A 27527-nucleotide genomic window follows, 5' to 3' on the forward strand; every position below is an offset into this window, starting at 1 on the left:
AAATGTTATTAAGAGAGACTCCACCGGAATAGACTCCTTCCAACACGTCATTAGGGACGTCTTTTAGTACGCCAATGGCAGTGATGGTGAGAGGACCAGAGTAGCCTTTATTCTTAAGAAACAGTTTAATACACGGACCGACCCGACGAGGATGACAGCCACGTGGAACCGGACACATCTTGATGTCCCAAAAAACCAATGTTACAGCCTCCAGGTTTATCTGGGGAGCCTCACTTAGTGGTGCACTTAAGTGTTGGAGTGGCACACTTATGGTCGGCAGCTTCGACAACTGATTGAAAACCAAAAGGCACATTCAGTCAGGAAAAAAAAAAAGAATAAAAAGACGACAAGTTGGGGTCATTTTTAGGCAAACAAAACTAGAAAAAGTGAGAAACGTAAACTACTTGGTAGTTAAATAAATGACAAAATGAAAAAGTCTGTCCAGTTTGGACATGATTCCTGATTACCTTATCTTGATGGCATCTACTAAAGGGTGGATTTTCAAGTGGAACCAGTGGAAAATCCTCGAGTGCAGTAGGAGGTGGTGTTCTCGTAACCAACATCTGCTTGAACAACAAAGGGTCAAAACTAGGAAGTGACGACTACGTACAGGGTGTTTGAATAAAAAAAAAAGTATGGATAACAATGCTCTGCTTGATTACCAGCTCTTCAAGATGGTCTTCATCAGATAGATGCGTGACGAAACTTTCAAAGCATTGGCTAGGAGGATCGCAGGAGCACACACAGCAATCCCAGAAGGCAGATTCAAGTGTTTCCGCATCAAGTGCCCCTGAATCTGTGGAGAAATTAAAAAAAAGAAAAAGTAAGAAAAAAAAGTAGGCAGTTGATCAGTCCAACAAGAAATTGAGAGAGAGAGAGAGAGGACAAACACACACATACTTGTGGCTTCCATAAGTAAGCTTTCGAGAGAATCAATTGGAAACGGCTGGAGAGGGTTGTAGCCATCCATTTCCAGAACCTCAGAGAGACCACAGCAAGCTTTCCCATAGGATATGAAGATAAAATTAGCTGGAGGTGGATTTGTCTCGTGAGAGGTATCCATTAGATCAAAAATGTCTATGGTACCTGTTTGAGAAAGAGAAAAGACATGAGACTCTCTATCTATCAAATCAATATCTATCAAATCAATGACTGACTGTAGAAAGGCTCTATAAGGATAAGAAGATACTAACCGTAGGGGACAAGTTTAAGATCGATTCCACTGGAAAAGACTTCTCTGAGCATGTCAATAGGGACGTTAGCTAGTTTTCCGTAGGCAGTGATGGTGAGAGGACCACCGTAGCCATTCTTCTCCAATAACCGTTTAATACTCGGACGGACGAGACGAGGATGAAAGCCAGCGGGAACCGGGCACATCTTGATGTCCCAAAAGACCCATGTTACAGCCACAGCCTCCTGCTGGGTAGCCTTCTTCATCATTATTTCTGGTAACGAACGAAGAAAATCAAAATTAACAAAACTAAGTTAGTTAGTTGGGAAAGCAAATCGCAGCTGTAAGGTCTTTTAAACTAGAACGGAAATCAAACATCAAAGCACTATTCAGAGAGTCAGAGAGATAGATTGACACGGCCAAGAGAGAGAGAGAGGAACACAGGTGGTAATGGTTTCCGATGAATTTTCTAAGAAGTAATGAGATCAGGAGCGAGATTTTTTACGTGAGAGATAAGCAAGCAGGCTTGGTTGGATCTCGAATTCGACTACGAGACTTCCGGTAGCGTAACTAGACTAAAAAATCACTGCGAGAATTTTCTAATCTAGCATTGTTCAAACAAACAAAAAAAAACAGTTTAAATTCAACAAAATAGATTAAAAAAAAAAAAAAAAACCCTTCTAACTAACTAGACTTCCGGTAGCGTAATACAGCCGACGAAGTAAAATCGAACTAATTAGGTTTAGTTACACAAATATTGATTTAAGGAAAAAGGGGGAAAAGTGAGGGGGGCGGAGAGCTCACCGGAGATGTAGTATAGGCGGAGGGGGGAGTAGCTGCTTCGTTCGGCGTGGCAAAATCGACGAGGAAGATTGATTGATGACTTTAATTGAATACGAAAAGAAGACCGAGGTAGGAGAGATCAAGCGAGAAAGCGGAGAAGCATTTTCTTGTTGGGCTTCATAAAAACAAGCCCATTCATATTTACTCGGCCCACAACCTCTATGAGAAATAACTAATTTGGCCGACATATCACACACTACACTAGGGCTCAAATTAAACCTCTCATCATCTAACAGACTAAATAATGCTTGAAAAAATTTACAAAAAAAAAACCCCAAACAAAAAACAGAGTACCTGTTGCTCACCTCTGTCGTATTTGTTTACCTTACGGCTGAATAAAATACCAAGACTTATCTTTCAATTTGATCCTCGACTGACCTGACCAAATCTTTCAATCCATGAATTAGAAACATGCAGCTATGTAGTTACAGACCTTTATTAGGCCCATTATGCGGCCCAATTTGAGTCATTGGGTAACAAGTGTCTGAACCATTATTAATTCACTGAAATATAAAGTAAATACATTATGACCGTTTAGAAACAATTAAAGTTTATTGGCGTTCAAAATAATAATAAAAAACGAATTAAGTTTATCTCTTCACGCGCTAGCGTTAGCTATGCTATGCTATGCAGCAGGGTTGGCCCGTCTCTAATGCCCGTAAGATTATACATTTGTTACAATTTTTATTTTCCAATTAATATGTCACTTAAGATTTGACAGTCGAACGTTGGATAGCAGATTAAAAAAAATATGAACGTTGGAAACAATTGTTACCGTTATGAATATAATAATTTATTTTTATAAACAATTATTACCGTTATGAATGAAATCTATAAATATTAGCTTCTCTCCTCTTCTCCTTCAAAGTTCAAAACACTAACTCTTAAAAACGACTAAAACTCTGTTTTTTTTTTCTTTCCATGTCCGAATATGTTCTTCCACTTACGTTTTCAAGTCAAAATTATGGTTCTCAGTTCTCACACCCTCAAAGACAACACATAGAGGCAGCATCACCCTTCAATTAAAGGTAAGACTCTGGTCCGAACGTTTTTATTTTCTCTGTTAAACTATATAGTATTCAGCTTGGTTAATAATTAGTTTTGGAAACATTTCAAATGACCATGTTTTGAATCCAGCTCTTCGTGTATATATATATATATATATATTTGGGTGTTTAGTAAAAATGTTCATAAGAATGAGGGGCTTGAAATGTTGTTGTCTTCATAAATGATAGTATGCATGATAGTAGAAAAGTACTTTTAATTGGTTTCGATATAGTCTCCTCTCTGTTTCACTGCCTTAAAAAGTACATATATTATATGATAGTAGAACGAACGATTGTTAAGTTTTTTTTTTTATTAAAATAAAATTTAACATAATTGTTGGGTTTATTAAAATGATGTCTGAACTGAAATGTTGTTCTATTTTTTGGTTTATTTGTAGAGAAAAGTTGTAACGGAAATTAATAATTATTCGATCCATTTTTGCAGATGGCAGTGAAACGAAAGAAGCTTGATTCGTGTGTGAATTCGTCTATGCCTTTCATCGTCCATCTTAATTGGTGCAGGAGACTAAATCTCTAAGTATTGTATGTTAGGATTTAAATGAGAATGAATGATGTATAGAGTTTATGTGTGTATTAGATGTATGTATAGGGCTATTGTATGCGTGTTGTCGTGTTGATGTATGAATATGTAGGGTTATTGTGTGCGTGTGTGTGTGTTAGATGTATGAATAGGGGTCAACGTAGCGACAAATGCTGCATAATAGCGAATACGCTATATGCAAAACAAGTAACAAAATCACGAACAAAACACACCACACGAACACATCCGAAAACAAAACACAAGACATCAAAAGCAGCAGCTATAAAAGCACAAAGTAACAAACAAAATCACGAATACAATATTCGAATACAATAGGACGGAGGTAAGGACGGAATCTGAATCCCACCGGATTCACCATTGTCGCTGTTCTGCGGTAGGAAGGACGAAGTTGTGTTTTTATTTATTTATTTATCATAAGTTAAAGCTTAATTATATAAAGACAGTGACGGGATCGAGTGACGTCAACTTGTGCGACGTCATCTGGGATGAAAACAAACACACCACAGAATCCATGATTCCCAAGCTCACTTGTGCGACGTGCACACTTTTCTTCTTTTCTTCTTTTCTTCTTTTCTTTCCCTTTCATATTCTCCTAATTCTCTTCTTAATTAACAAGAATCACAAAAAGGATATTCAGTTGACTTTTTTATTCATTATGAAAAGTTACTAAATATATGCAGTTTTGATATATAAGAAAAAACAGCATACTGTGCCCTTCTTTGACTTTTGCTGAGATTCTTTAAAATTTAAAGATTTTTTATAAAAAAAAAAGGAAGTGTGAACTCTAATGATGCGAATTAATCACAAAAGCTGGATGGATTTAACATGTCGTTATCTTTATTTATTTAACGCGTCATTTTTATGACCCGAACGCATTGAGTTCATGCACGGTTCAGAAATTATTGGTTTCTTTAATTCACATTTTACTCTATTGGATTTATTTCACCCGATTTTTTTTTTTTTTTGTATAAAGGTAAAAAATTATCAATTTACGACGTCCAAAGTGTTTTAGGCGCCTACTTAATAAAATTATGATTAGCGTAATTGAGGGCAGGGGGTTTGGGACTTAAACAAACAACATGACAACATATGCACGTGGTACACTTATGATGTAGACAACTAAGTACTACTAATTAATAGTCCAAAAAAAAAACACTCTTGTCATTACTAAAACTAAGTATCTTGATTGGATATTTATTCTTTGCTTTCTTTTGTAATGACAAGATAATAATGGAACACGCTACAATAGCAACTGGTCTATATGTGTACCACGAATTCACCTTTTACATGTATATATAATGGAACACGCTACAATTTGGAAAAGTTACAAAAACAAGATAGACATATAATATGTTTAAGCCGGCGTTGCTGAAAACAGAGGAGATTATTAGGTAACATAATAAAATTTGAGAAAATTGCAATTTAGTACATTTTCAAACATAATTAGTAAAGTAGTATATGTCACTATTTATAATTGGCAAAAGCCACACATTTCACTACTGCAGTTTATTCTTAACCAATTTTGCCATCTAAACACATGAGTATTTACAATTTCATGTCATTGCCATCTAATAAGCCTACGAAATCAGGATTTAATATATTACCCATAGCCCAGTCCGTTGCAACCAAATCTAGAGGAGATCCAGTAATCTGACATGGATTCTGAGAAAGGGAAGAAGACAAGTCATAAATTGTCAGAAGATTCTCCATGACTACTACTAGTATATGAAATAATAATTTTGAAGATGTGAATAGAAAACTAATAAAGTTTTGAGGATTGACCAACCTTAATCATCAAACCACCAATATTATCATTACTCATCGGAGCTGGGTATAAAGAGCGACTTTTCTCAATTTCTCTCATTTCACCCTTAAATTCTACTTTACAGAGTGTATATGTCATCATCTGTAAAAAAAAAATCAAATCAAATACTCTGTTGAAGCAAGAGCAACAACAACAACAGTAACAAAAGAAGCCTAAAATTAAGATTGGGAACCTGGTTAGGAGGAGAGAAGAAGGTAGCGTGATACTCGTGCATAACCCATTTGGAGTTCAATCCACCTTTCAAGTAAAACATCAAAACCCTTTTTTCACCAATCTTTTCGCGATTGCCGCTCTTTCGCTTGATATCCACTGTCTCTCCGGTTTTCTTCCAAAACCCGGTATGTGTTTTTCTGTTCTGTCGATCACCTGTGTTGTATTTGTTCTCTATACGACCAAAGAAATACCAAACCAGATCGGTCGTTTCAACTATGGTAGTCGCCATGGCTGGGAGAAAGAAAAAGACAAAAATGTTTTAGAAATACAACAATTTTTTTTTTGGGGGGGGGGAGGAGTTGTGATTTTTGAGAGAGAGACTTACAAGGTAAATGCCAAGGATCGGAGCTACAGATATTGACTGTGCTAATGACTTCATCGACATGGCTCGTGTTACTTTCCAGATTTTTGATCCGGAGGTAATAGTCGATGATCTCCTCTTCGGTCAGACAGAACCTGAAACCGATCGTATTAGCCAATTTCGAGAGGGACATAACTTTCAGACCAGTAACCGATTAAGGTAAACAGAAAAGAGAACAAAAAAAAACAAGAAAAGAGAAGAGGACAGGTTTTTTCGAATTATTTTAAGATTCGAATGTTAAGATTCAGAGAACTTAGAAGAGAGCTTTCTGTAAGTAGAAAGAAGTACGCTGAAGTGTTTAAATATACAGGACACAGTTTATTCGATTTTTTTTTTTTTTTAATAAAGCGTAGAAGCTAAGGTTCGTGTCTGACTAATATAGAGACTTGCTAGTCTTTTCTTCTTCTTGGAGTGTAACTATGTCGCCGGTTATTACCTACCAGCATATAAAATAAACGTCAATGACAGTTTGTCTTATTGGGGAGTCGAATTTAGAGAAAAGTCATCGTCAAGAGATTAATAATGTCTTAATGATATAATTTGTCTTTTTTTTTTTTTTTTTGCTACTAATNGGCCGTAAAAAAAACAACATTTGTATATAACATTTACGTTAGAGTTGGCTTTGATTTTGAAGTACGTAGATTTATCCATTCTGGAATCATTTATGTCCATACCAAACTTATTCTTGAATAATAAAAATAGTCCCCCACAAAATTTCTTCACTTTGTAACTCTTGATAAGTATATTATGAATAATGAAAAGTAGTTAACGTCGTTGTTAATCAGTTATTTATGTCAAAAAGAAGCTCGAAGCTTAGATTTGACTGCAAAAAACACCACATAGTATTTGTCTTGTCTACAAGAAACTTCGTCGAAAGTGGCGGACTCAGGGGGAACATTTACCCAGGTCAATTATTATTTTTTAAGCTAGCTAGCATGTAACCGACATCATAGAATTTAAGGAATTAGCTTCCAGAAATTAGCCATCATATTAAGTCATAAAAGACCAATCACGAGAAACCCCTATAACCAATCGCTTACAGAAAACTAAATCAACGAAGAAAGAAGAAACGTTTGTTAGAAGAAGACTTAGGTCAAACCAAAACAAACAATAATATCAAATCCCGAAACTCAAATTCAGGAAAGACGAAGCAAATTTAACATATTTTGTTAAAACATGATTTGAAGTATAACATATATAACATATCAATGTCCAGTATCGAAGTGATATAGAAATAGAACTTGATTTGTATGCTACTTCAATATATGAATTGTGCAACAGCCAACAGTGGAATAATCTAATGGTCAAGTAACAAAAATTAATTTATTATAGTTTCCGTTGAATCATCATAACTAAACGAGAAATTAAAGCACTGGTTTCATACTAGATTAATGATATTTCGTAGTTTAAGTTCGATTTTAATCGTTTTAATTACAGCTAGACCTAGTTATAGTTTTAGTATATAGCTCTGGTCACTTAAAAATAAAACAAAACAATAACGCCAAAACTTGATTAATATTATGAAAAATGAAAAGTAGTAGAATCACGTTTTCAGCTAGTTATAGTTTTAGTATATATAGCTTTGTTTATCAATGATACAAATATGGATACTATGAACATTAAATTACAAACGTGTGGAAGAGAACACATGAAGACTGATTCTTGAAATGAATGAAATTCCTCCACAAGGAGAAAATAAAGCATATATGCAGAGTGAGCTATGATTTTACCTGATTAAGAGGAGACCAATGGCAGTGACGATGAGTGTTGAAGGTAAACCGAACTTGAAGTGTTTTGTGAAAGTGAGAGTGTATCCATGGCTCCCTGCTCTGCGAGCTTGCTCACACACTATCAGGTTTGCAGCTGAACCAAGCAACGTCAAGTTCCCAGCCACCGTGCTCACCCACGCAAGCAACAACCAAGCCTTCTTCTCCTCTTCCCTCCCCATTGCTGATGCCGCCACTCTTGCTCCCAGCAAAAGCACTGCACACATTTAAAAGACAAAAAAGAATCATTCATTCGCAATGGTCCTACGGTTCCTTTCAAATCAAGAAATGGAGCCAACATAGCATGTTTGCCTTTAAGGATAGTGAGGTTACCGGTAGGCACATTAGAGGCTACATTGGAGAGGACAAGAATCACAACTGCTAGAACCGCGGTTCCTTTGGCTTGATCGATTTTGGCATATGGCTCCATTAGGTCCCATAGAGCGGTCGGGATACCAGTTTTGTTGAATCCATCAACGGTTATGAACATCCCGCAGAAGAAGATCAAAAGCGAATACGACACCTACGAATCACAACAAAAAAGGTTACAACTTTAAAATTGTATCTTTGAAAGAGTTTGGTTTTTTACCTTCTCGAGAGAAGGCCTTGCATCTTTGAAATCAAGAACAACGAGAGCTAGAGCCGCGGTAATTGCAGCCCACGACATGTTTAAACCCATAAGCATAGACACTAGCATCCCTAACGTGATTAAATAAACACTTGACTTCCATAAAACTCTTCTCCATTTCTTGGTTCTGAACATACTGTTGCTGTTATTGCTCTCTCCTTGAGACTCTGCGTCGGTTTGTAGTTCTCTTGACGCGTTTGAATCACGGCTTATAAGATCACTCTCACCAGCCGAACCAGCTCTGTTTCTGAGCGTATCAACAGCATCAACTCTCAAGTTCGAGTCTTCGGATGTAGCTGGTGGTGGAAACGTAGCAGGCGAAAACCTATGAGATGTGACATCTTCTTCAGCAACAGAGACAACTTCAGAATCAGCAACATCTCCTGCTTTCTCTTCGTCCTCTTTATGATCAGACAACACCCGCCAATACATACCGAGAAGAAGCAAAGCATTGACGGTAATACCAACAATCATATCAGGAAAAAAACACCAAAAAGAAACTCCCCAAAGGGTATCTTGCTTTGAACAGCGATAACAAGATTCTGAGGATTCCCAATGGGAGTAGCGGAAGAACCAATATTAGCACTCGTGGCCAAAGCGAGCAAAAAAGGATGAGGAGGGAGGTTCTTTTGCCTAGCGATCTTCAACACAAACTCGGTCAAAACCACACAAGAAGTATCATTAGTGAAAAGAGCGCTTGAAACCGCGGAAACAAGACAGACTCGACATAGCAAGTCTTTAGGTCCTCTGCTTTTCCAAGAGAGCAATGTGCCTAAGTACTTGAACATGTCAGCTCTCTCAAGGTATATACTAACAACCATAGTACCAAAGAGAAGGCCAAGGATGGGGAGATCGATGGCAGCGTAAGCTTGTTCAGGGGTTATCACTTGGAAGATAACCATTAGCATTGCACCGAACAGAGAACCGGCGGTTCGACCGATTGGTAGTAATGGTACAGATGGGAATACTGCTAATACCCAGAAAATGGCAAAGGCTAATGAACCTAAAACCAGCTTAACTACTGGTGCCATTGCCATTTTTTTTTTTTTTTTTTTGTATCTCTAATCAATGATTCAAAAGCATGGATCTTGTAAATTAGATCAGAAACAATAAGATCTCCTGATAAAATCTGAGGACGTTGACGATTCCGGTTAGAATCGACGACTCTGTTGGAAAAGAAAGAAAAAAAAAAAAGCAAGAAAAAGGGCAATTAAATATCGAAGTCAAAAGACGGTTTATTGGGATAATCAAATACAACAAAACTTGACCACTTTCATGGTAATATGTAGTATAAACAAATTGTTCAGCAAAAGAGGATTTTTTTTTTTTATCGAATAGAGTGAAAACATACAGTTTCTGAAGAAGGAAGGAACCGAAGACGAGCGAGTTATGGAACTACATGGATAACACTCCTCTATCTTTATAGTCACCAACCAGACGAGGTCCACCACCAACCAGACAAAGTCAGCCCCTTTCCAATTTTCTTTTTATTTTCCAAAAGCGAAGACCAAAAAGTCTTTTGTTTCAGATCTTCTTCTTCTTCTCTCAAGGTACGTACCTTCTATTAATTAAGTGTTTTCTTTTACATAACAGCCAAATTTCAAGTGTTATAACGAGTCAATTATTTCTTTTAAATATATTTGATACCCTCCTATTAACTCTCTTATTGGCTCCTAATTTGGAAATTCTTTCTAGTCCACTAAAAATCGATACATTAAAAAAAAACAACTAGACCTTTAATTTTTATCAGACACAGTGATGCAATTACAAAAAATAAACTATACAAAACACAAAGGTTTTGGTTTGTAATCTTCTCTCAGTGCAATTCTCACTCTCATTGCTTCTTTACATTTTTTTTCACAAAGAGCCGGTAATAAACAAAACTTAGCTACATAGCATTTTGACCGGAGAGAATTGTACGGTCAGACAAGCATGATCCGAGATATTGTAGTTCTCCGGCCATAGTCCTTTCTCTGCTTCTTGCGGAAACAAAACCGCTTTCTTTACTCTCAATCCGATTGCTTCTTCTTCTTCTTCTCCTTCTTCTTTCTTACTCTCCATCGTACTCTCTCTGCAGTTTCCAGGTTTGTTCACCATCGTCGTGTTCCAAATTTTCTGATAGTACATATAACACACACATCAGAGTCTTGATTGACATATAACACCGGTTTGTGATTTCAATTTTGCACCAATTGGTTTAGTTTAGTTTACCTTGAGTTCTTCATAGTCGAAGACACCATTTCCATCAAGATCAGCTCTAACCCATAGCTCTTTTGTCTCTTCGAAGCTAAGTCCATGTGGAATACCCGTTAGATTTACCTACCACACAATATCAAAATCTTGACGTCAGCATAAAAGTCCATTCGTCGTTGAAAGAAATTGTAAAAATCTGGAAGAACTCATTTGATCCTTATCCTACTGTTACGATAAAGTGAAATCTCTAGATGATCACAAAGAATTTTCAAAAGTGTCGAATTCCAATCAGAATTTGCAAATTTAAGTTTTTTTTGGCAGCATTTATGGACAACTAAAGTTTCTCTAGGCTCACTCTTTTCCTGAAGAAAATGTATATACCTTTTGGAGTGCTTGGCAAAAGTCAGAGTAGGTTAGTGAATCACTATGATTATTTGCCCCAAGAAAAGCAAAGGCATCGCCCTCGGCTATGGAAGCTTTGTGAAGTTGATACTGGATGAACCATCAAGAGAAATCAGAAATAAACAAAATGGACACGAAGAAGGTAAATTTGGAAAGAATGAGGTAAACTTTAATATCTCAGTTTTATGAAGATCTCACCTTGATAATGCTGAAAACAGCTTCCACCCAACTTGTTCTCAATGGTTTTCTTGAATCACTAGGGTTACAGAGCCATATGAAATCAACTCCGCATATATTTCCCCTGTGGTTTCTGTGGCTAACCCACTGAAGATAAAAATGGAAGACAGACTGGATAAGGATGTGTGTTTTTACTAGATGAGCGTAATAAAATAAGGCTGGAGAATATAAAAAAGGTTTGTAAGAGATGTTTACCCTATGAGCATCACTGTCTGTATACTGGTGAGCATCATCGTATGATGATATGAACCCTTGAGATCTCAAGAATTTGTAGACATGCCCGCGTTTGCTTCCATTCCAGTCACTGAGATAAGCATAATTCAAAAGTCTGTGATTACACATTTTACTGGTGGAGGGACACAATTTCAAGACTCTTAAAGATCCAAAACTTACCCGCAGAGAATAATGGGCATGTGATTAAGTTTATATTCCTTTTGGTAAGCTTCCAAATATTCAAGAATTTTGTAAACCTGTTAAGAGAAGCAGGTGTATATTGAAATTAACCTAGGATTACAAGATCTAAGGGGAACGGGGTCACAAAATGCAAAATGATGGGAAGGATGACAAACCTGATGCAACCTTACAACAGACAAGCTAGAATCATGAGGAAACAACAGATGAGTGTTCACTATAATGACTTCTTGTTGAATGTCTTGCTTGCCATTAAGCGGAAAGGGAACAACTGATTTGACATGTAAGAGCTGAGCAACACGGTCTCCAAAATCGTTAAAGAGCAGCTCTCGGTAATTTACAACTTTAAAGTGGTCCTTATGGATGGCAGTTAAAAGACCTGTAAGAAAGATATTCAAGTCCACAAATGAGACATCAAAGGCAAAGAATCCTATCTTTGATCGCCATGCGATCAGATAGAGGAGTCCAGACCTATAGATAGCATTGTCTTTGGATTTCAGTTCATATATCTACTCCATCCATAAAACAGTCATTGAAAGTATTGCCGCTTTATACGGCATCCTACAAACAAACGACGTTGAGATCACATAAACACCAACAAGCAACCTCTGACACCAGAAAGATTATAAACTTGCCCTTCTCGTCTCCCCCTAATCTACCATTTTCCAAGACATGAAAGTGTATAGATTTGAACCATCCGACACTGTTAACTGAAGCATATCAAGCAGAAACATTAAGCCTCTGAAGTTTCTAAAGATTCTGGACAGAGAGACCCCTAGAACAATTAAGCAATAAACACAAAGACATGGCCATCCTTCTACTCTCCTACCTAGAGCTAAAGCCATTTTCAATCAAAAGAAGTAGTAAATAAAATGAAAGAATCATACCATCACCACGACCATTGGTTCTAGCCAACTGAAAAATAGTGTAGCCTGAAGTAGCAAGCTGGTCGTGATACATGTTGACTAATTCCTCATTCCCAACCCAAACTTCCTATGAATGAACAGAGTCAAACAATAGCTAAAGAGTCTCACAGCTGAAGCTAAAAAAAAGTCAAATATGATGAGTTTATAATAAGTCACAAGAAGCAAAAGTGTGTACCTGGAGACAGATAACTGAAGAGCGTTTATGGAGTAACAAATCTAAAATCCGCTGGTTACGAGCTAACCAAAGCTCGTGGAAATCGCTCTCTCGAATACTCTGATTCTTTAAATAAATAACCAACAAACACAATCAATCAATCAATCAACCCAATGTCGCTGAAACGAGAAAGCAGAAGAGGAGAGAACAAACCTGCTGATCAACGCGTTTATAAATGGGAGCCAGTATATTGAAGGTGGTACAAGATATGTTCGATTCCACCATTGAAGAAGCTAAGTTGGAGTTGAGTCTCTGCAAAAAACACAATCGGCGAATCATCATCAATTCTAAGAAAGAAAGGAAAAAAAAAAAATTCAAAAAGTGAAGTCTCGGAAGAGGAGGGAGGGACGCGCACACACCATAAGTGAAGCCGGTTTGTTGATTCTGGAGAGTAAACCGGAAAAGTAGATCGGAAGAGGGACGGCAGCGAGGACGAAGAAGAAGGAGAGTGGAGAAGAGAAGGAAGGGATGAATCGAGACCGTAGAAAGAAGAAGCTGAGCCTTGTTCTCGTTGTTGTTGTGCTTCGATTCTGTTGATGATGGCTTTGCATTTGAGCTTTCGAATTCCCCACACAAAGAGAGAGAGAGAGATCTTTTCTGATTTCCTTTTATTTATCCGTCTCTCTCTTTTTGGCAGTATTGATATTTTATTTATTTATTCATGTAATTAAAATTTTTAAAAAAAAATGGGATATGCCTTTACGTGATATTTTATTTCTTTCGTAAATACAATTAATTGTCTTCTTCTACACACCACACCAAAAAAAAAAAAAAAAAAAAAAAAAGTTTTCTTAGTTAATGAAAAAAAGACCATCGTAAGGTCCATGTAATTTCAACCACAATGACTATGTAATTTTCATCATAACTCCTGAGTCTATTTGTTGGCCACATATAGAAGTTTCTTTAGTTGTTGTATTAATGGGTTAGATTGAATGATTCAAAGGTTTTATTACTAGTATTTTAGTATCTGACCGACCATTCATAAAAAAAAGTTTAGTACAACGATAGCTATTATTGCTGGTTTTGGTAAGAAAGTGAGAGGGAAATTAAATTAGTGATTGGAGAAGAGAACCGCGTCTATGCGGCTATTATTATTATTATTATTATTATTATTATTATTATTATTATTATGTCGGTGTGCTCATCACATCACTGTATCACACGGTTCGTATTCGTACCACACCAATTATATTAGTACTATCTTTTTACAGCAATTTTTTTCGTTTATCATATCAAATTGCTGCTTAACCACGTTGTATTTAATAATTATCTTATAGCTTCTTTTGTCCAATGTCAACGCGTTAACAAATACGGTGAGTTCTTAACAAAAAAAAAATTTACTTTTATTTTCTATCATACGCCAATTATTGTTTTCTTATTTTATTTTAATATCATACGCTATCATAATGCACATTTTGAGAACATTGACCCAAACAAGGCTATAAATATACGTTATTTATTTTACCTTTTAATACATTGCTCACATATTAGTATATTACATTTGAAATGTCCTTTTGTATCTGTTTAAAAAAGCTTACATACAAAAGCCAAATTTGATTTTCTTTAGTAAATAAATTTCACAATTAATCTTCTAATTCTCTACTTGGAGATTATATAACTGAAGAGCGTTCGTACAGTAACAAATCTAAAATCCTCTGTCCCGACTTCCGAGCTAACCATAGCTTTTCAACCAACATTTTAACTTCGCTTACAGATAAAGGCTTCTCTCACAAATTCTCTACTCCTCTCTCTATACAAAGAATCAAATCTGGGCACAATCATCATTATTAATCAAGTAAAGTATGTAAGCACATTTAACTTCACTCAAAGAGTGAATTAAATTAATAAACCAAATTGAAGATAGGATTCAAATTTCAGATAGAGTTTCATTATCCACTTTAGCCTGCAGCTCAAGCATCCAAAACTAGACAATGAAAGGGAATCAACCATATGATGTTACACACACATACACCTTATAAAAAATTTATGTGTAGCTTGCAAGGAAACCAAACAACAAATAAGAGAAAACAACCCCAAAATTATGAACACAGAATGGGAAATGGATTCGGTTCGAAAGCAAACTTTTTTCAAATGCACCAAGTGGCAATTCGAAGACACACTTGATCCTATCAACTGCCCTTTCCACTACTTCTGCGACAGCCTCTACGCCGGCGACTACCCTCAAATCATTGATGTTCTAGTTTTCTTCTTCGTCACGGTTTCTTACTTGACGGCGCTAATAGCTATGTTAAGGAAGGTAATATCAAGAAGAAGCAGAAGAGAAGATGGTGATTATGATGATGGTGGTGATGATGATGATAAAGCAAAAAGGTACTTAGTTCCTTCTGGTCCAATCTCTTTCCCTTTGATCATCTTGATCCTTGCAAAAGGTCAAAGGATCAATACCCTTTTCCCAATTTCCATCTTCGGACCTGCAATCCTGCAGCTCGTTCAACTCTCGGTGCTTATATTCGAGAACAACATCGAAAAAGAAGCAAGTTTTGTCTTCTTTGGAGCCTCTACTGTCTCTGGGATTCTCCACGCCAGCCTTTACTTAGACGCTGTGATTCTTCCCTACTATACAGGATACGATGCTCTGGTCACTTCTACGTTCTCTGGAGTTTGCAAGTCTTGTGTCTGCAAGAAAGAGCCATTGATAGTGGGAGGGAAGATCGTGTCTTACCGGGGATGGTCTAGTACAACGTTCTTGGTGGTTGGTGTTCTGTGTTTGAGGATTATATGCAAGTTATGCAGAGAAGAAGCAAAGAGGAAAAAAGTTACGGTGATTAAAATGGCAGTGGAAGGATTGGCATGGGTTATTCTTATACGAGATTGTGTGTATTTGGCTGTTATGTCACCTGTTGAAGAGCCTGTATTGTTTATAGCTTTTGTGTATGGTTCTGTTCTTGTGTTGATATGCGTTTATGTAATCACACAAGTTTGTTGTTTGGTCAGTCGGAGGTCGAGTAAGAAGACATCAGACACGTGACGACATTTCTAAATAAAAGGATAGATATGGTTTTTTGGTCGAAAATTGTTAGTGGTGTTCAATCCGGATTACATACAGTTCGGCTAAGGTTCAAAATTATCGGTTCATGAGAATAATTAGTATCCAACATAAAACAGTCTTTCTTGGTTTTTATAGCACTTTTCCTAACATTGGAAAAAAATCAATGTTGATTATGCATCAAATAAATTGGTCTATATATACTGTCTTGTTTCTTAGACCTCAAAAGAAAAGATACAGGAGTGACTAAAAGCAACTAAGCCATCAAAGAAATTTTAACAGAAATTGAAACCTTTGATTGACTCTTCATCATGGTAGTTGCTTTGGCTTTCACCATGACAGTAGCAGCCTTAATCAAAAGGAAAGATACAGGAGTGACTAAAAGCAACTAAGCCATCAAAGAAATTTTAACAGAAATTGAAACCTTTGATTGACTCTTCATCATGGTAGTTGCTTTGGCTTTCACCATGGCAGTAGCAGCCTTAATCAAAAGGAAAGATCTAAGGCCTGCTTTGACCACCATGCCCTTCACCTACGGCCAAGGAGTCTTCGTCCTCATAGTCCTCATCCTCCTCATCGTCCACAATTTGATGATGCTTAAAGTACTGCTTGGGATCAAAATTTAAGAGAGACGAGGATGTTAGTGGCAAAAAGAAAATGTAATGATGATGATACAAGCAAGCAAAGAAAGAAGAGAGAGAGAGGGCTTACTCTCAGTTATGTTTTTCACTGGTGAGATGCGTGGTGAAATCTTCAAGGTTTTGGCAGACAAAATACTTAGAGGATGATGTGGAATCATAACAAAGCCTGCAAATGAAGAAACCTGCTGGTGCAGAATCACACACAGCACTTGCACTTCTCATCACTTCCCCTGAATCGATAGGGAAAACAGGCCAGAGGGGATTCAGGGGATGGAAACTCCTTCCAACAAGCTTTGCCATTTCCAAGTGGCAGAAGTGAACAGGCCTGGAGGAGGTTTGGGAGTATCCCCATACCCAACCAGAATGTGATAGCCTCGTTCTTGTAGATACGACAATGATCTGGAACTGTCGTTCACATTGAGGGAGAGAGATACAAACAGAATCTTTGCCGGGGGTGGATTAGCCCGTGCCCAAGCAAGCAAAACCGACAAAATTTTCCCGCTACCTCCTGTTCCTGTACCTGTTGTAGAAAATTTCAGTGTTAAACACCCTCTCGCAGGACATAAAACCCTAATTAATTAATATATATAGAGAGATGAGAATATTAACCAACCTCGTGGGATGTAGTGAACAACGATTCCAGTGGAAGATAACGCTTGCAGGACATCAAGCGTAGTGTCCTCCAAGGTGCCCAAGACATTAATGGTCAGAGGACCAGAGCTACCAATCGTATCCAAAGCCGATTCTACCCGCTGACGGACCTGACCAGCTACACATCTATCGGTAATCGGACACGTGTCGAGATCAATCCACACCGACGTCTTCGACATCCTTCTAAGAATTTAAAAACTTGAAAAATAAGAACAAGTCTTATGGAGAGACACTTATATTTATAGGGTTAAGCTTTTACTAAACCTATTAGAAGTAACATTATCTATACTACTCATTTTAAGGAACTTTTCCTTTTTTCTATTCTATTTCTTTTAGCAACTAAAGGTGTGACGGGATCAAACGCTGCATTTGTGGGAGATTACGAAAACGGATGGTTGCGATTTCAAGCGTTATTTAGCGTTTTGAATGACTGGTTTAGCGTTTTAAAATGGGTGCGTTTGCGGAAGTTTGACGACTGGTTGACCAGCGGGTGCAATAGCGGTAAAATATAATAAATGTAAAATATAATTATATAAATGTTTTAAAACACCAAAAAATTATTAAACTTGATTTATAATTAAAATTCATTAAAAAGTACTAAAATAATTATTCAAAAAACAAATAAATTTCATATTGAAAATACTTATTACTTTATGCATTTGACTTTTACCAAAACTTTAATCAAGTAATTTGATAAATGACAAAACATATGTTTTAGATCTTCTTTCTTAAATCTCACACACTCAATAAGTTCCGTGGAGCAGTAGTTGCATCGGTAGAAATGATCACACGAGAGTTGAAAAGAGTCGCTGGTGATTTGTTTTTATATTTTTCACAAATAATCTTATTTTCTTAAATTTCTAATGAAATGTTATATTTATTTAGATCTTTTTGAACTTACATGCGATGTGCCATTAAATTTACATCAACTTTTCTAGGTTATTGTTAAGTGAAATCTTATTTTCTTCCAATTGTTTATTTTTTAATATTCTCAATCGTATCCGTACTTCATTTTCTCCCATCCTTAATGAATAAAATAGTTTGGTAAAAAATATATTAAAAAATATTTCATTATCATTGATTTGTTTCATGTTTAAAAAAAAAAGAAAAAAAAAATTCTAACCGCAATCGCCCGCAATCGCAAACGCTTGCGGGAAACAGCTTTTGGAATTCAGTGGTTTGAAGCGGTTGGAATCGTTTTGGAGCGAATGGGAGCGGTTTGTGTGATTGGTACCAATCTCTAGCAACTGTTACCAGCCGCAAACGCAGCGTTTGCAAGAGGTAGCGGGAGAACCAATCAGCATCTAACTTCCAAAGAGATACCTTCTTCCTCAAGTTGGAATTATCCAACAATCCTCCTATAAACATTATAAGATCCAAGTTACGTCTTCTTAAACTAACTAGAATAAGAACGAAGGAGAGAACCTTCTTCTACAATCATACATATCATATACCAAGTAGTAATTTGAGAGAGAACAAACCTCCTTTGTAAAAGAAAGTGGCATTGCTAGCTTTAGGATTTATCTCAACTTTACCACTTCTTTATATATCCCACACTTATGAGCTTGCCTAATGGGCTCTAAATGTGTGGGCTAACGATCTCAGACCTTTTGAAACGGCGCTGCTTCCATGCGTTTTAAATTTGGAAATGCAAACAAAAATATAAACACACCTTTATATTTCCCAACAAAATCTCTATCTCGCCATTTCCTTGCTATTTACTGACGTAATTTTTTTGTTGTTGGTTTAATTGATTGATTGGTTCCGATTGTTACTTCCTCACTTTTGTAACAAAAAAATAAATAATAAAAAAATGTAACAATAGTAAGGTTATGAAAGAACATTAATAATCAAATTAATAACTTTTGGCCTCAAATGAAGATTGTTTATATATACCCTATATGGTGCGAAGTAATTTGTCATATCTACAAAGTACATGATCTTATGAATGTTTGAACACATAATTTATTGTAAAGTTAAGTTATTGTGATAATTTTGTACATAATCATTTTTTATTGGTTTGTGTCATGTTATAAGATATATTGTCTTGTCATGTTATAATCGTTTTTTATTGGTTTGTGTTATGCTATATATATGATTAAGTTTGTTTTCCTTAAGAATTTTGTAAACCTACCGTTAATAAGCATTTGATTTGTTGAGCATCTCTTTTCCATCACACCAAAAAGATAGAAGAAATAATAATAACTGTACAATTTGTATCGGACCTAAATAACCTAAAGCTCTCAAGGAACGTGTTATGCGCTCACCAATTTCTTTAGCATCGATCCCAAAAGGAGGTTGACAGTTCTCCACATCCCACCACACGGTTATGGGAGCGTAAGCGTTCAACTCAGATGCTCTTGCGTTGCTATGCCCAGAACCCATTTTTTAAAAAGATTTTGGTTGTTTATGAAAAAGAGAGCAATCAAGTTATATATAGGGAAATGTTTGTGAACGACCCCGTGACACCCATCACGACTTTTAGTTTATTAATATTCCCTATGTATCACACAATAGATGATTTTCTAAGAGTTTCACACAAATTAAGAAAAACACTGAATGTTTAGCTATAAATGTTTTTTTATTTATAAAAATATATTTTCATAACTATCAATCAATAGTAACTCATCAAAATTTGAATTCTCAATTAATGATTCTTGAAAATTACTATTTTTTAGCATTAATTAGTAAAATTTATAGAAAATCAATCTTTGTGATACAAAATTTTTTTCTAGAAAATCATCTATTATGATACATAGGGAGTATAAAACTTTTGTAAACTTCAAGAAGTGATCATTAAGAAAATTTAAAAATCTCAATAGTCATTGGTTTATAAATATATAATACTTTTTTTAGTAGTAAAACAATATTGTATTTAAAATTAATAATCATTATTTCTTAATTTGTGTGAAATCTCTCAAACATCAATCTGAGGGACAGAAAGAGTATAGTAACTTAATTAAGCCTTCGCTTTTTTGGATTCACCCGCACAAAAATTTCTATTTCAAAAATCAACATATATAGTTACTAAATTTGATATATAGATTGTAATTTGATTAGTCTCTTATGTAAATCTTAACTTCAGCATTTCGAAACGATCACATATGAATTTATAAATATTGATCAATTTAGTAAATTTAAATAGTATGTTTAAGATTTATTAATCAAACCACAGCGACAGCGTGCTCAAGTTTGCATTCAAATATTGATCAATATAATAAAGTAAAATAGTAAATTTACGATGTTGTCAACCAATTACATTTTGTTCAAGTTTGCATCAAAATATTTATCAGTTATCCTTTATGGTATGGAGTGAGCAAATTGTTAAGCTCTGCCTCAATGACCACCATGATTTTAGGCGTTGGAGTATATTTTATTAACCAAATGACAGTTTGTTAGTATATTTCACATCTCTAATATTAGTTCACAAAATAAATATAGATCATTTCAGTAAATGAAGTTAACTAAACATTAATCTAATAGGAATTAAAAGTTGTCTGGACTGACTTTTCCGAGGAAAACAAATTATGTTAGAGGGAATGTAGTGAATAATCCGAGATAAGATCATTTTAGATCACTGACATTTGTTATGAAATGTTGTTTAAATTTATATATTTCAAAAAAATTATAGTAATGTAGGAAGAAGAAGATGACTTTTCTGTTGACAAAAAAAAAAAGATGACTATTCTGAAATATGAAGGACTAGAAGGAGTGGACAACGACTCTATTGAACAATCCATCCTAAAGAAAATCCAAAATTGTAAACGAGCTATCTCCAATGGGAAGAAAAGTAATCAAACAAACTCAGAAAAAAGGATTAAGGAACTCCAAGAAAAATTAGATGAGTCTTACGACGATGATCAAATATCATCGGAAACTCTCCTCGACCTAAAATGGCAGCTTTGTGCGGCTTATAGGGAAGAGGAAGCGTATTGGTACCAAAAAAGCAGAGAGCTTTGGCTTGCAGAAGGAGACCAAAATACAAAAAAATTTCATGCTTCCACTAAGCAAAGAAGGGCACGGAACAAGATAACTAGCATCCTTAATCAACTTGGAGTCTGGGTTGATACGGAAGAAGGAATATAAAAAATTGCAGTGGAGTATTTTGACAATCTCTTTTCATCCTCGAATGCGAGCGACCCTACATTGGCCATCAAGGATGTACCTACCTTGGTCACACCCGCCATGAACGAGTATTTAACGAGAGAAATCTCATAAGAGGAGGTCAAAAGAGCGTTGTTCTTCCTGAACCCGGGAAAGGCTCCATGTCCGGATGGGATGACTGCTTTGTTTTTCCAAAAATTTTGGGATACAATAAAAGCGATCTCACTAAAATGGTGAAGAATTTCTTTAGCTTTGGGATTTTTGATGGCAAGCTAAATGAAACAAATATTTGTTTAATCCCGAAAGGAGATCGACCTCGCGAAATGTCCAAATTTCGTCCTATTAGTCTCTATAACGTAAGTTATAAGGTGATCTCAAAAATCTTGAGCTTACGACTCAAGAGGTTTTTGCCAGAACTTATATCTGAGACCCAATCTGCGTTTGCGGCAGGAAGATTAATCACAGATAATATCCTCATCGCTCAAGAAAACTTCCATGCCATCCGATCCAACCAAGCCAACCGGAAAAAATTTACGGCAATTAAGACGGACATGAGTAAAGCGTATGATAGGGTGGAATGGAATTTCCTAAGAGCTTTGATGGAAAAAATGGGATTTGATCAAAAATGGGTAGAATGGATAATGCAATGCATTACTTCAGTCTCCTATCGCATTCTGATCAATGGGGATCCCAAGGGACGAATTAGGCCTACANTTCAGCCCAAGCGCTGATCTTCTGAAGCCATTTCGAGTGTTTCGCGTCGATCAATCCCGATTTCGTCAGCCATATGAACTGTTCGACGAAATAGTACAATCCTTCGCCGCCGTAAGCGATCAGAATCAATACGAGGTCGCGATTCGAATCCCATCTGGAGGATCTTAGAGCGTTGATGTCTTGTACGAATTTGCCGAGACGAAAGGCTTTGCGGCTGACTCCGACGCTTGATTCGAAGCTTTTGAGGCGGGGGAGTATGGGTTTGGTTTCTGGGATTAGAGATGATGCGAGGACGATTTTGGTTGCGTAACGTGAGATCTTTAGGAGTTTGTCTACGCCATCTCTTTTGGATAAATATGTTTCGAGATGGTTTAGGAAATCTCTGTCTTTTGGTTTTGGTTTTGAAGCCATTGGAGATGAGTTTTTGAGTTCCTCAAGGCACACGCGAAAGAAGAAGAAGAAGAAGAAGAAGAAGAAGATAACCAAAAAAATGAAAGTTTGATTAATTGGTTTGCGTGCCCGCACCGAATTGTCCGGTTTAAATGATTGTGGTGGATCCGAAATATTTATGTGACTTATTTTGTCAACTCATATCTAAATTATCTACGAAGTACAATTTCGAAAATATGAAACAAACACTTAATTTAGATGACACATGTTTAATGAGTCTATCAAAACGATAATGTGTTTTCGTTTAAAAAAAGATAACACCCTAGACTCGAACGAGGGGTATACAAACGGTACAACCATTTTTTCAAAGTATTCGGGAAATTGTAAAATTTCAAATCAAATTTCACAGAATATGTTATAATCCGCTCNCAGGGACTTCATATCTCGAACGCAAGCCCACGGATCTCCCATTTATTGTTTGCAGATGACAGTTTATTCTTCTGCAAACCTGATACCCAGCAATGCAAGGAAATTATTGATATAATCCGCTCATATGGCGAGGCATCCAGACAAGAAATTAACTTCTCCAAATCTTCCATCATGTTTGGAACCGAGGTCCCGACCCATGTACGACAAGAAATTAAATCAATTATTGGGATATCACAAGAAGGAGGCATGGGCACTTACCTGGATCTTCCTGAGAAGATCCATGGGTCAAAGGCACAAGTCTTTGCATTTGTGAGAGATAAGCTCCATAAGAGGGTTAATTTATGGACCTCAAAGTCCTTATCCAAGGGAGGCAAGGAAATCCTGATTAAGTCAGTGGCGCAAGCAATTCCGACATATGTAATGTCGTGTTTTTTCTTACCAAAAGCTATATGCTCTAAATTAACTAGTGCCATTGCCGATTTCTGGTGGAACAACAAAGCAGATAGTAAAGGATTACACTGGCTCTCATGGGAGCAAATGTGTGCCAAACAATCAGAAGGCGGGCTAGGCTTCCGAACATTAGAAGATTTGAATCTTGCCCTTTTGGCAAAGCAACTATGGAGGCTTCTCAGATACCCAGATTCCCTCCTTAGTCGAGTCCTTAAGGGGAGATACTTTCGATATTGTAGCCCATTAGAGATACAAGTGCCAACTCGACCATCATATGGTTGGAGGAGCATGTTGGCGGCAAAACATGTTCTTTCTTATGGGATTCGTAAGACTATAAGCTCGGGATTCAACACTTGCATCTGGACTGAACCATGGATTCCAGATGCGCCAGCGCGACCTCCACAAGGGTTGTCTAACGAAAGAAATCCTCTGATTTGTGTTAATACCTTGATTGATTTTAACACAAAAAGTGGAAAATAGAGCGTCTTCAGGAATTCTTTCCCCCGAAAGATATTACCCTTATTCTGGGAATTAAACCGAGCTTGAACGCCTCGAGGGACGGATATTCATGGACCTTGACGAAGTCTGGGAATTATACCATTAAATCTGGATACGAAGCCGCGAGAGCTATCTCTCGCCCTACTTGCGGCCTCCCTCTTCAGGGGCCTAGTGTTATGACACTCAAGGCGCAAGTATAGAAGTTAAAAACATCACGGAAGCTAAAGCATTTTGTGTGGCAATGTGTGACTGGGTGTTTGGCAACATGCCAACGTTTGTATTATCGCCATATTGGTAGGAATAAAGAATGTCCTAGGTGTGGAGGAGTGGAGGAAACTATAAATCACATGCTATTTGAATGCCCCCCAGCACGTCAAGTGTGGGCTTTATCGACAATCCCTACCCACCCTATGGTGTTTCCCTCATCTTCCCTATATAGCAACCTTGATTTTCTATATGGGAGAGGTAGAGACTATGGTGTCCTTGATCAAAATCTGCGGACATTTCCTTATGAAAAAAATGACGTACCTTACACGTTTTGTAGATGTAATGCTATATCGCTTTCTAATTTTTGTTTTCAAATACATTGCACTTTTTTTTCTTTCCTGTGCTGCTATTGATTTCACCGTTTCTATGTACAGTAATTTTATTATTTACATATGACTGAAGAAGTACAGAAAAGATCGAATACTCGAGCGGTAAAAAGATAAACAATCCAACTACATAAAATATTTAGATTCCAACATATTTTATTCACAAAACTTGAAGTTGTGCTTAACTATATAAAATAAAATATGTTACTAGTATCCAGTAAATAATGATGCAGTGAGTGGATATTAATGATCTTAAAATTAAGCATCCATTTTCCTTTTATGAGCTTTAGTGATAAGTTTTGCTATGAAGATAAGAAGACCTCGACCAAAACGAACCGGTTTACTAATAAGCCATGTATTGCACACCAGACTCAGCCATCTTCTCCAAATCTTCTTGTGTTAACAGAGTTTCCCTTCCCATTGTACCCGTCTTATCATACGGTTGAGCCATTTTCCTTAGANAATCATCTCTCACTAATCACGCACTGTGAAAATATAAAACCAGAAATTGAAAAGGTAATCATTCATTTGAGTAGAACTTACCTTCCCCGAGTTAGAACCACAGGGCAGATGCAGTCTCGTGTCATTGACATCTTAAAGCTTCGACTAACAACAGGAGTGAAACTAAGAAGACGGGGATAAAGATCAATTGCGCTCAAGGTGCCTGATGTAATCACGACTGATTGGAAACGATCAAACACTGGTTTGATCGCCAGAGACGCATCATGACAGTTCAGCTAAGATACAAAAGACTATATGTTTCAGATACATTTCTCAATTATTCAAACAGTAGCATTTACATCTGAGTCATAGTATCTTTGAAACCAAAGTGAAACACCATGTTTACCTGCAATATAGGATCTGGAATATGGGGCATTCTCTCGTCATATGTCCCAACAAGAGTTGCAAAATCGCACACTGTCTGGATTGGCAAAAACTCATCTGTATCTGTAATTTCAAGGGTTAGCATGAGAGACTGGAGCCGGTCATAACAGAACTTCAGTGTTGAGAGGTATGAAATCACCCACCACAATGTCATAACTCGTCTTCCACCTCTTGTCACCTGTGCAGCAATCAACACATGTGTAGTGTAACTAAGGAGGGAACAAGAAAAAAGAGTATTGAGAGAGGAAAAATTACATTGGTGCAAATCTATTACCTCCAGATGTATGTTTCACTTTTAATCATTCAGGTTCTGGAGAGGCTATTTGTAGTCACTGACAGCTGCAGAGGAGAACAAAGCATCAGAACAACNTTGCCGATTTCTGGTGGAGCAACAAAGCAGATAGTAAAGGATTACACTGGCTCTCATGGGAGCAAATGTGTGCCAAACAATCAGAAGGCGGGCTAGGCTTCCGAACATTAGAAGATTTNTGAGAGACTGGAGCCGGTCATAACAGAACTTCAGTGTTGAGAGGTATGAAATCACCCACCACAATGTCATAACTCGTCTTCCACCTCTTGTCACCTGTGCAGCAATCAACACATGTGTAGTGTAACTAAGGAGGGAACAAGAAAAAAGAGTATTGAGAGAGGAAAAATTACATTGGTGCAAATCTATTACCTCCAGATGTATGTTTCACTTTTAATCATTCAGGTTCTGGAGAGGCTATTTGTAGTCACTGACAGCTGCAGAGGAGAACAAAGCATCAGAACAACACCAAGAGTAAATATCAAAAATTCTCATATTTCAGTGAAACAAGTTAAAATTACCTGCGACAACAACCAAGATAATCACTGCAAATGCAATGCTTCCTCCATCATACAAATCGTCTTTGATACCATGTCGAAGATTATGTAAGACAAAGGTTAAATTGCAGTTGACGGTACACTTACGAAAGTGGAACGAGCAAGATCTAACTAAACTAATTTCATTACAAACCTCTGTTTTTTTTATCCCAAGTGCTAAGACGCTACTGCAACAACCATCAAAATGATCAAAGTGAGATCATGGCAAGCACCCTGAGAGAAACCTCTGCGATGAAAAAAAAAAACCAACACAGAACAAATAACAAATGTGCATCTCCATACCTGAAACCATAAATGGTCCAGTGATGCCTTTCTCTGGTAGTATCTGAGCAAATTTGACAATCCTTGAGGCTGATGCAACAACGAAAAACATGCACGCCAAAGTTAGCAAGAGACGAGAGATTAAAAAAAAAGTAACCAGACATATATAAGCACGTCTCATGAGTGGAAACTTACCCAGTCCATATTGCTGCTTGTTGTTGTGATCCTTTGACCACATTATGACAAAGCTGTTCAGGAGTAATTCCAAAATCTCCCTAGCCAGACGCAGTTGGGTTCTCACCAACCTGAGAGAAAAAAAGCAAAGAAGACCATTAGAAACCAAGCATTCACATACAAAACAACAACACACAAGGGAGAAACGGATCTAGGTCTTACTCTCCACTGTTAGCAGGGACGAAGAACGTATTGCTGACAGAGTAAGGGTTCGTTTTCACTCTTACCGGACTCCACAGCGGCGATGACTTCAAGACCAAGATTGTAATCCCTTCCATCGTGTAGATCTCCACCTGATATAGAGAAGCAATAGACTTAAAAAAAAAAGCAGCTTTGAAACTAAGAACGTGAAGACTCATGAACATAAGGCTTAATCCCAATCTTAATCCTTTGTAGTTACCGATATCAGTTTGGTCGTTGCATCCATCAAAGACCTGCAACAGTATCATGCTTATAAAACAAAGAACGATGGAACAACAATTTTGAACATAAGAGTTGTAGAGCTAAAATAGAAAACAAACGACACTTACATTGTTATAGTAGAAAACAAAATGCTGCAGCAAAACATTCGTTGTCAATCAGACCTTCAAATCTTGCAATGGAGGAGATGATGGGAGCCCACGTACAGTAACTGCAAAAAAAAAAAAGAGGCATCCAAGAATCAGAAGAAGTGAAGTGAAGTGAGACCAAATATTATGAATACCAACTTCTTCTGTGTATGCTGGTTGGTATTAGTTAGTAAAAAACTGAAAATCCAAGTGAAAAGAAGCAAGAAAGAGAGCAGAACAGAGTTAACTTACCTTCAGCAGTCTGCTTACGTCTTCTTCTTCTTCACTCTTCAATGCATCTCTCTGACCTGCACAACATATACCAGAATTAGATTAAAACCAAACAACCTGTACTTGGCGGTCGATCAAATCAGAAGAAGAAAACGCCATCATCAGGCTCCTCCGACCATCACTTGGCACCAATGTCTTCCTGCAAATTCATCAACCGAGATACTCAAAG

The 27527-nt window shown here is 36.9% G+C and overlaps 7 protein-coding genes and 2 long non-coding RNA genes across 13 annotated transcripts in view; 2 read left to right on the top strand and 7 right to left on the bottom strand.

Annotated features, from left to right (window-relative positions):
* Positions 1-2042, bottom strand: part of LOC104738695 — a 7526-nt gene extending 5484 nt beyond the window's left edge. Inside the window, exon 1 of the mRNA XM_010458886.2 lies at positions 1976-2042. The gene's annotated coding sequence lies outside the window, so the exon portion shown is untranslated. The remainder of the gene's footprint in view (positions 1-1975) is intronic.
* LOC104738699 lies at positions 2896-4096 on the top strand. The gene is made up of 2 exons (XR_759805.1): positions 2896-3042; positions 3506-4096. It is a non-coding gene; the product is annotated as an uncharacterized LOC104738699 (long non-coding RNA).
* LOC104738702 (NAC domain-containing protein 5-like) lies at positions 4937-6332 on the bottom strand. Its single transcript, XM_010458891.1, has 4 exons — positions 5986-6332; positions 5620-5891; positions 5409-5528; positions 4937-5284 (listed from the first exon to the last, which is right to left on the bottom strand). Exons 1-4 carry the CDS (start codon positions 6152-6154, stop codon positions 5168-5170), a joined length of 678 nt encoding a protein of 225 aa, XP_010457193.1. The 5' UTR covers positions 6155-6332; the 3' UTR covers positions 4937-5167.
* LOC104738701 (putative transporter arsB) lies at positions 7530-10041 on the bottom strand. The gene is given in 5 exon segments (XM_019235245.1): positions 7530-8004; positions 8121-8310; positions 8377-8898; positions 8901-9581; positions 9767-10041. Coding segments are annotated over 4 exon segments (1521 nt in total). The 5' UTR covers positions 9453-9581; positions 9767-10041; the 3' UTR covers positions 7530-7747.
* LOC104738700 (uncharacterized calcium-binding protein At1g02270) lies at positions 10137-13416 on the bottom strand. 2 transcript variants are annotated; one of them, XM_010458889.2, is made up of 11 exons: positions 13158-13416; positions 12952-13050; positions 12760-12858; positions 12546-12651; positions 11817-12037; positions 11641-11717; positions 11443-11551; positions 11209-11334; positions 10990-11100; positions 10627-10734; positions 10137-10530 (listed from the first exon to the last, which is right to left on the bottom strand). In XM_010458889.2, exons 1-11 carry the CDS (start codon positions 13347-13349, stop codon positions 10300-10302), a joined length of 1479 nt encoding a protein of 492 aa, XP_010457191.1. In that variant the 5' UTR covers positions 13350-13416; the 3' UTR covers positions 10137-10299. The 2 variants fall into 2 exon arrangements, with proteins under 2 accessions (XP_010457191.1, XP_010457190.1); XM_010458888.2 differs by having other exon boundaries at positions 12760-12864.
* Positions 14825-15832, top strand: LOC104738703. The gene has a single exon (XM_010458892.1). It carries the CDS (start codon positions 14840-14842, stop codon positions 15785-15787), a length of 948 nt encoding a protein of 315 aa, XP_010457194.1. The 5' UTR covers positions 14825-14839; the 3' UTR covers positions 15788-15832.
* LOC109128800 lies at positions 15941-17267 on the bottom strand. The gene is made up of 3 exons (XR_002035111.1): positions 17060-17267; positions 16517-16966; positions 15941-16410 (listed from the first exon to the last, which is right to left on the bottom strand). It is a non-coding gene; the product is annotated as an uncharacterized LOC109128800 (long non-coding RNA).
* On the bottom strand, positions 21910-22463 carry LOC104743110 (peroxisomal membrane protein 11A-like). The gene has a single exon (XM_010464226.2). It carries the CDS (start codon positions 22324-22326, stop codon positions 21910-21912), a length of 417 nt encoding a protein of 138 aa, XP_010462528.1. The 5' UTR covers positions 22327-22463.
* Positions 24799-27520, bottom strand: LOC104738705. Of its 4 annotated transcripts, XR_002035206.1 has the most exons (12): positions 27320-27520; positions 27050-27150; positions 26920-26953; positions 26747-26812; positions 26481-26590; positions 26307-26375; positions 26158-26191; positions 25989-26048; positions 25840-25904; positions 25709-25743; positions 25123-25223; positions 24799-25012 (listed from the first exon to the last, which is right to left on the bottom strand). XR_002035206.1 is itself a non-coding variant. In XM_010458894.2 (10 exons), the coding sequence occupies exons 3-8, from the start codon at positions 27085-27087 to the stop codon at positions 26224-26226; spliced, it is 396 nt and encodes a 131-aa protein (XP_010457196.1). In that variant the 5' UTR covers positions 27088-27150; positions 27320-27375; positions 27475-27508; the 3' UTR covers positions 25859-25904; positions 25989-26048; positions 26158-26223. The 4 variants fall into 4 exon arrangements, 3 of the variants coding, with proteins under 3 accessions (XP_010457196.1, XP_010457198.1, XP_010457197.1); XM_010458894.2 differs by lacking the exons at positions 24799-25012; positions 25123-25223; positions 25709-25743 and having other exon boundaries at positions 25859-25904; positions 26158-26237; positions 26682-26812; positions 27320-27375; positions 27475-27508; XM_010458896.2 differs by lacking the exons at positions 24799-25012; positions 25123-25223; positions 25709-25743 and having other exon boundaries at positions 25859-25904; positions 26158-26188; positions 26682-26812.

This window comes from Camelina sativa, chromosome 14 (genome assembly GCF_000633955.1).
Source record: "Camelina sativa cultivar DH55 chromosome 14, Cs, whole genome shotgun sequence".
NCBI classification, from domain to species: Eukaryota; Viridiplantae; Streptophyta; class Magnoliopsida; order Brassicales; family Brassicaceae; genus Camelina; species Camelina sativa.

Coding starts and splice junctions, on each gene's coding strand:
- LOC104738705 (XM_010458894.2), bottom strand. CDS start 27,087: ATGTTTTGCTGCAGCATTTTGTTTTCTACTATAACAAT. Junction 26,954..27,049: donor TTGTTTTCTACTATAACAAT/GTAAGTGTCGTT, acceptor ATACTGTTGCAG/GTCTTTGATGGATGCAACGA. Junction 26,813..26,919: donor CAACGACCAAACTGATATCG/GTAACTACAAAG, acceptor TCTCTATATCAG/GTGGAGATCTACACGATGGA.
- LOC104738702 (XM_010458891.1), bottom strand. CDS start 6,154: ATGTCCCTCTCGAAATTGGCTAATACGATCGGTTTCAGGTTCTGTCTG. Junction 5,892..5,985: donor CGATCCTTGGCATTTACCTT/GTAAGTCTCTCT, acceptor TCTTTCTCCCAG/CCATGGCGACTACCATAGTT. Junction 5,285..5,408: donor TTGGTGGTTTGATGATTAAG/GTTGGTCAATCC, acceptor TCCCTTTCTCAG/AATCCATGTCAGATTACTGG.
- LOC104738700 (XM_010458888.2), bottom strand. CDS start 13,349: ATGCAAAGCCATCATCAACAGAATCGAAGCACAACAACAACGAGAACA. Junction 12,865..12,951: donor ATAAACGCGTTGATCAGCAG/GTTTGTTCTCTC, acceptor ATTTATTTAAAG/AATCAGAGTATTCGAGAGAG. Junction 11,101..11,208: donor CTGTTTTCAGCATTATCAAG/GTGAGATCTTCA, acceptor TGGTTCATCCAG/TATCAACTTCACAAAGCTTC.
- LOC104738703 (XM_010458892.1), top strand. CDS start 14,840: ATGAACACAGAATGGGAAATGGATTCGGTTCGAAAGCAAACTTTTTTC.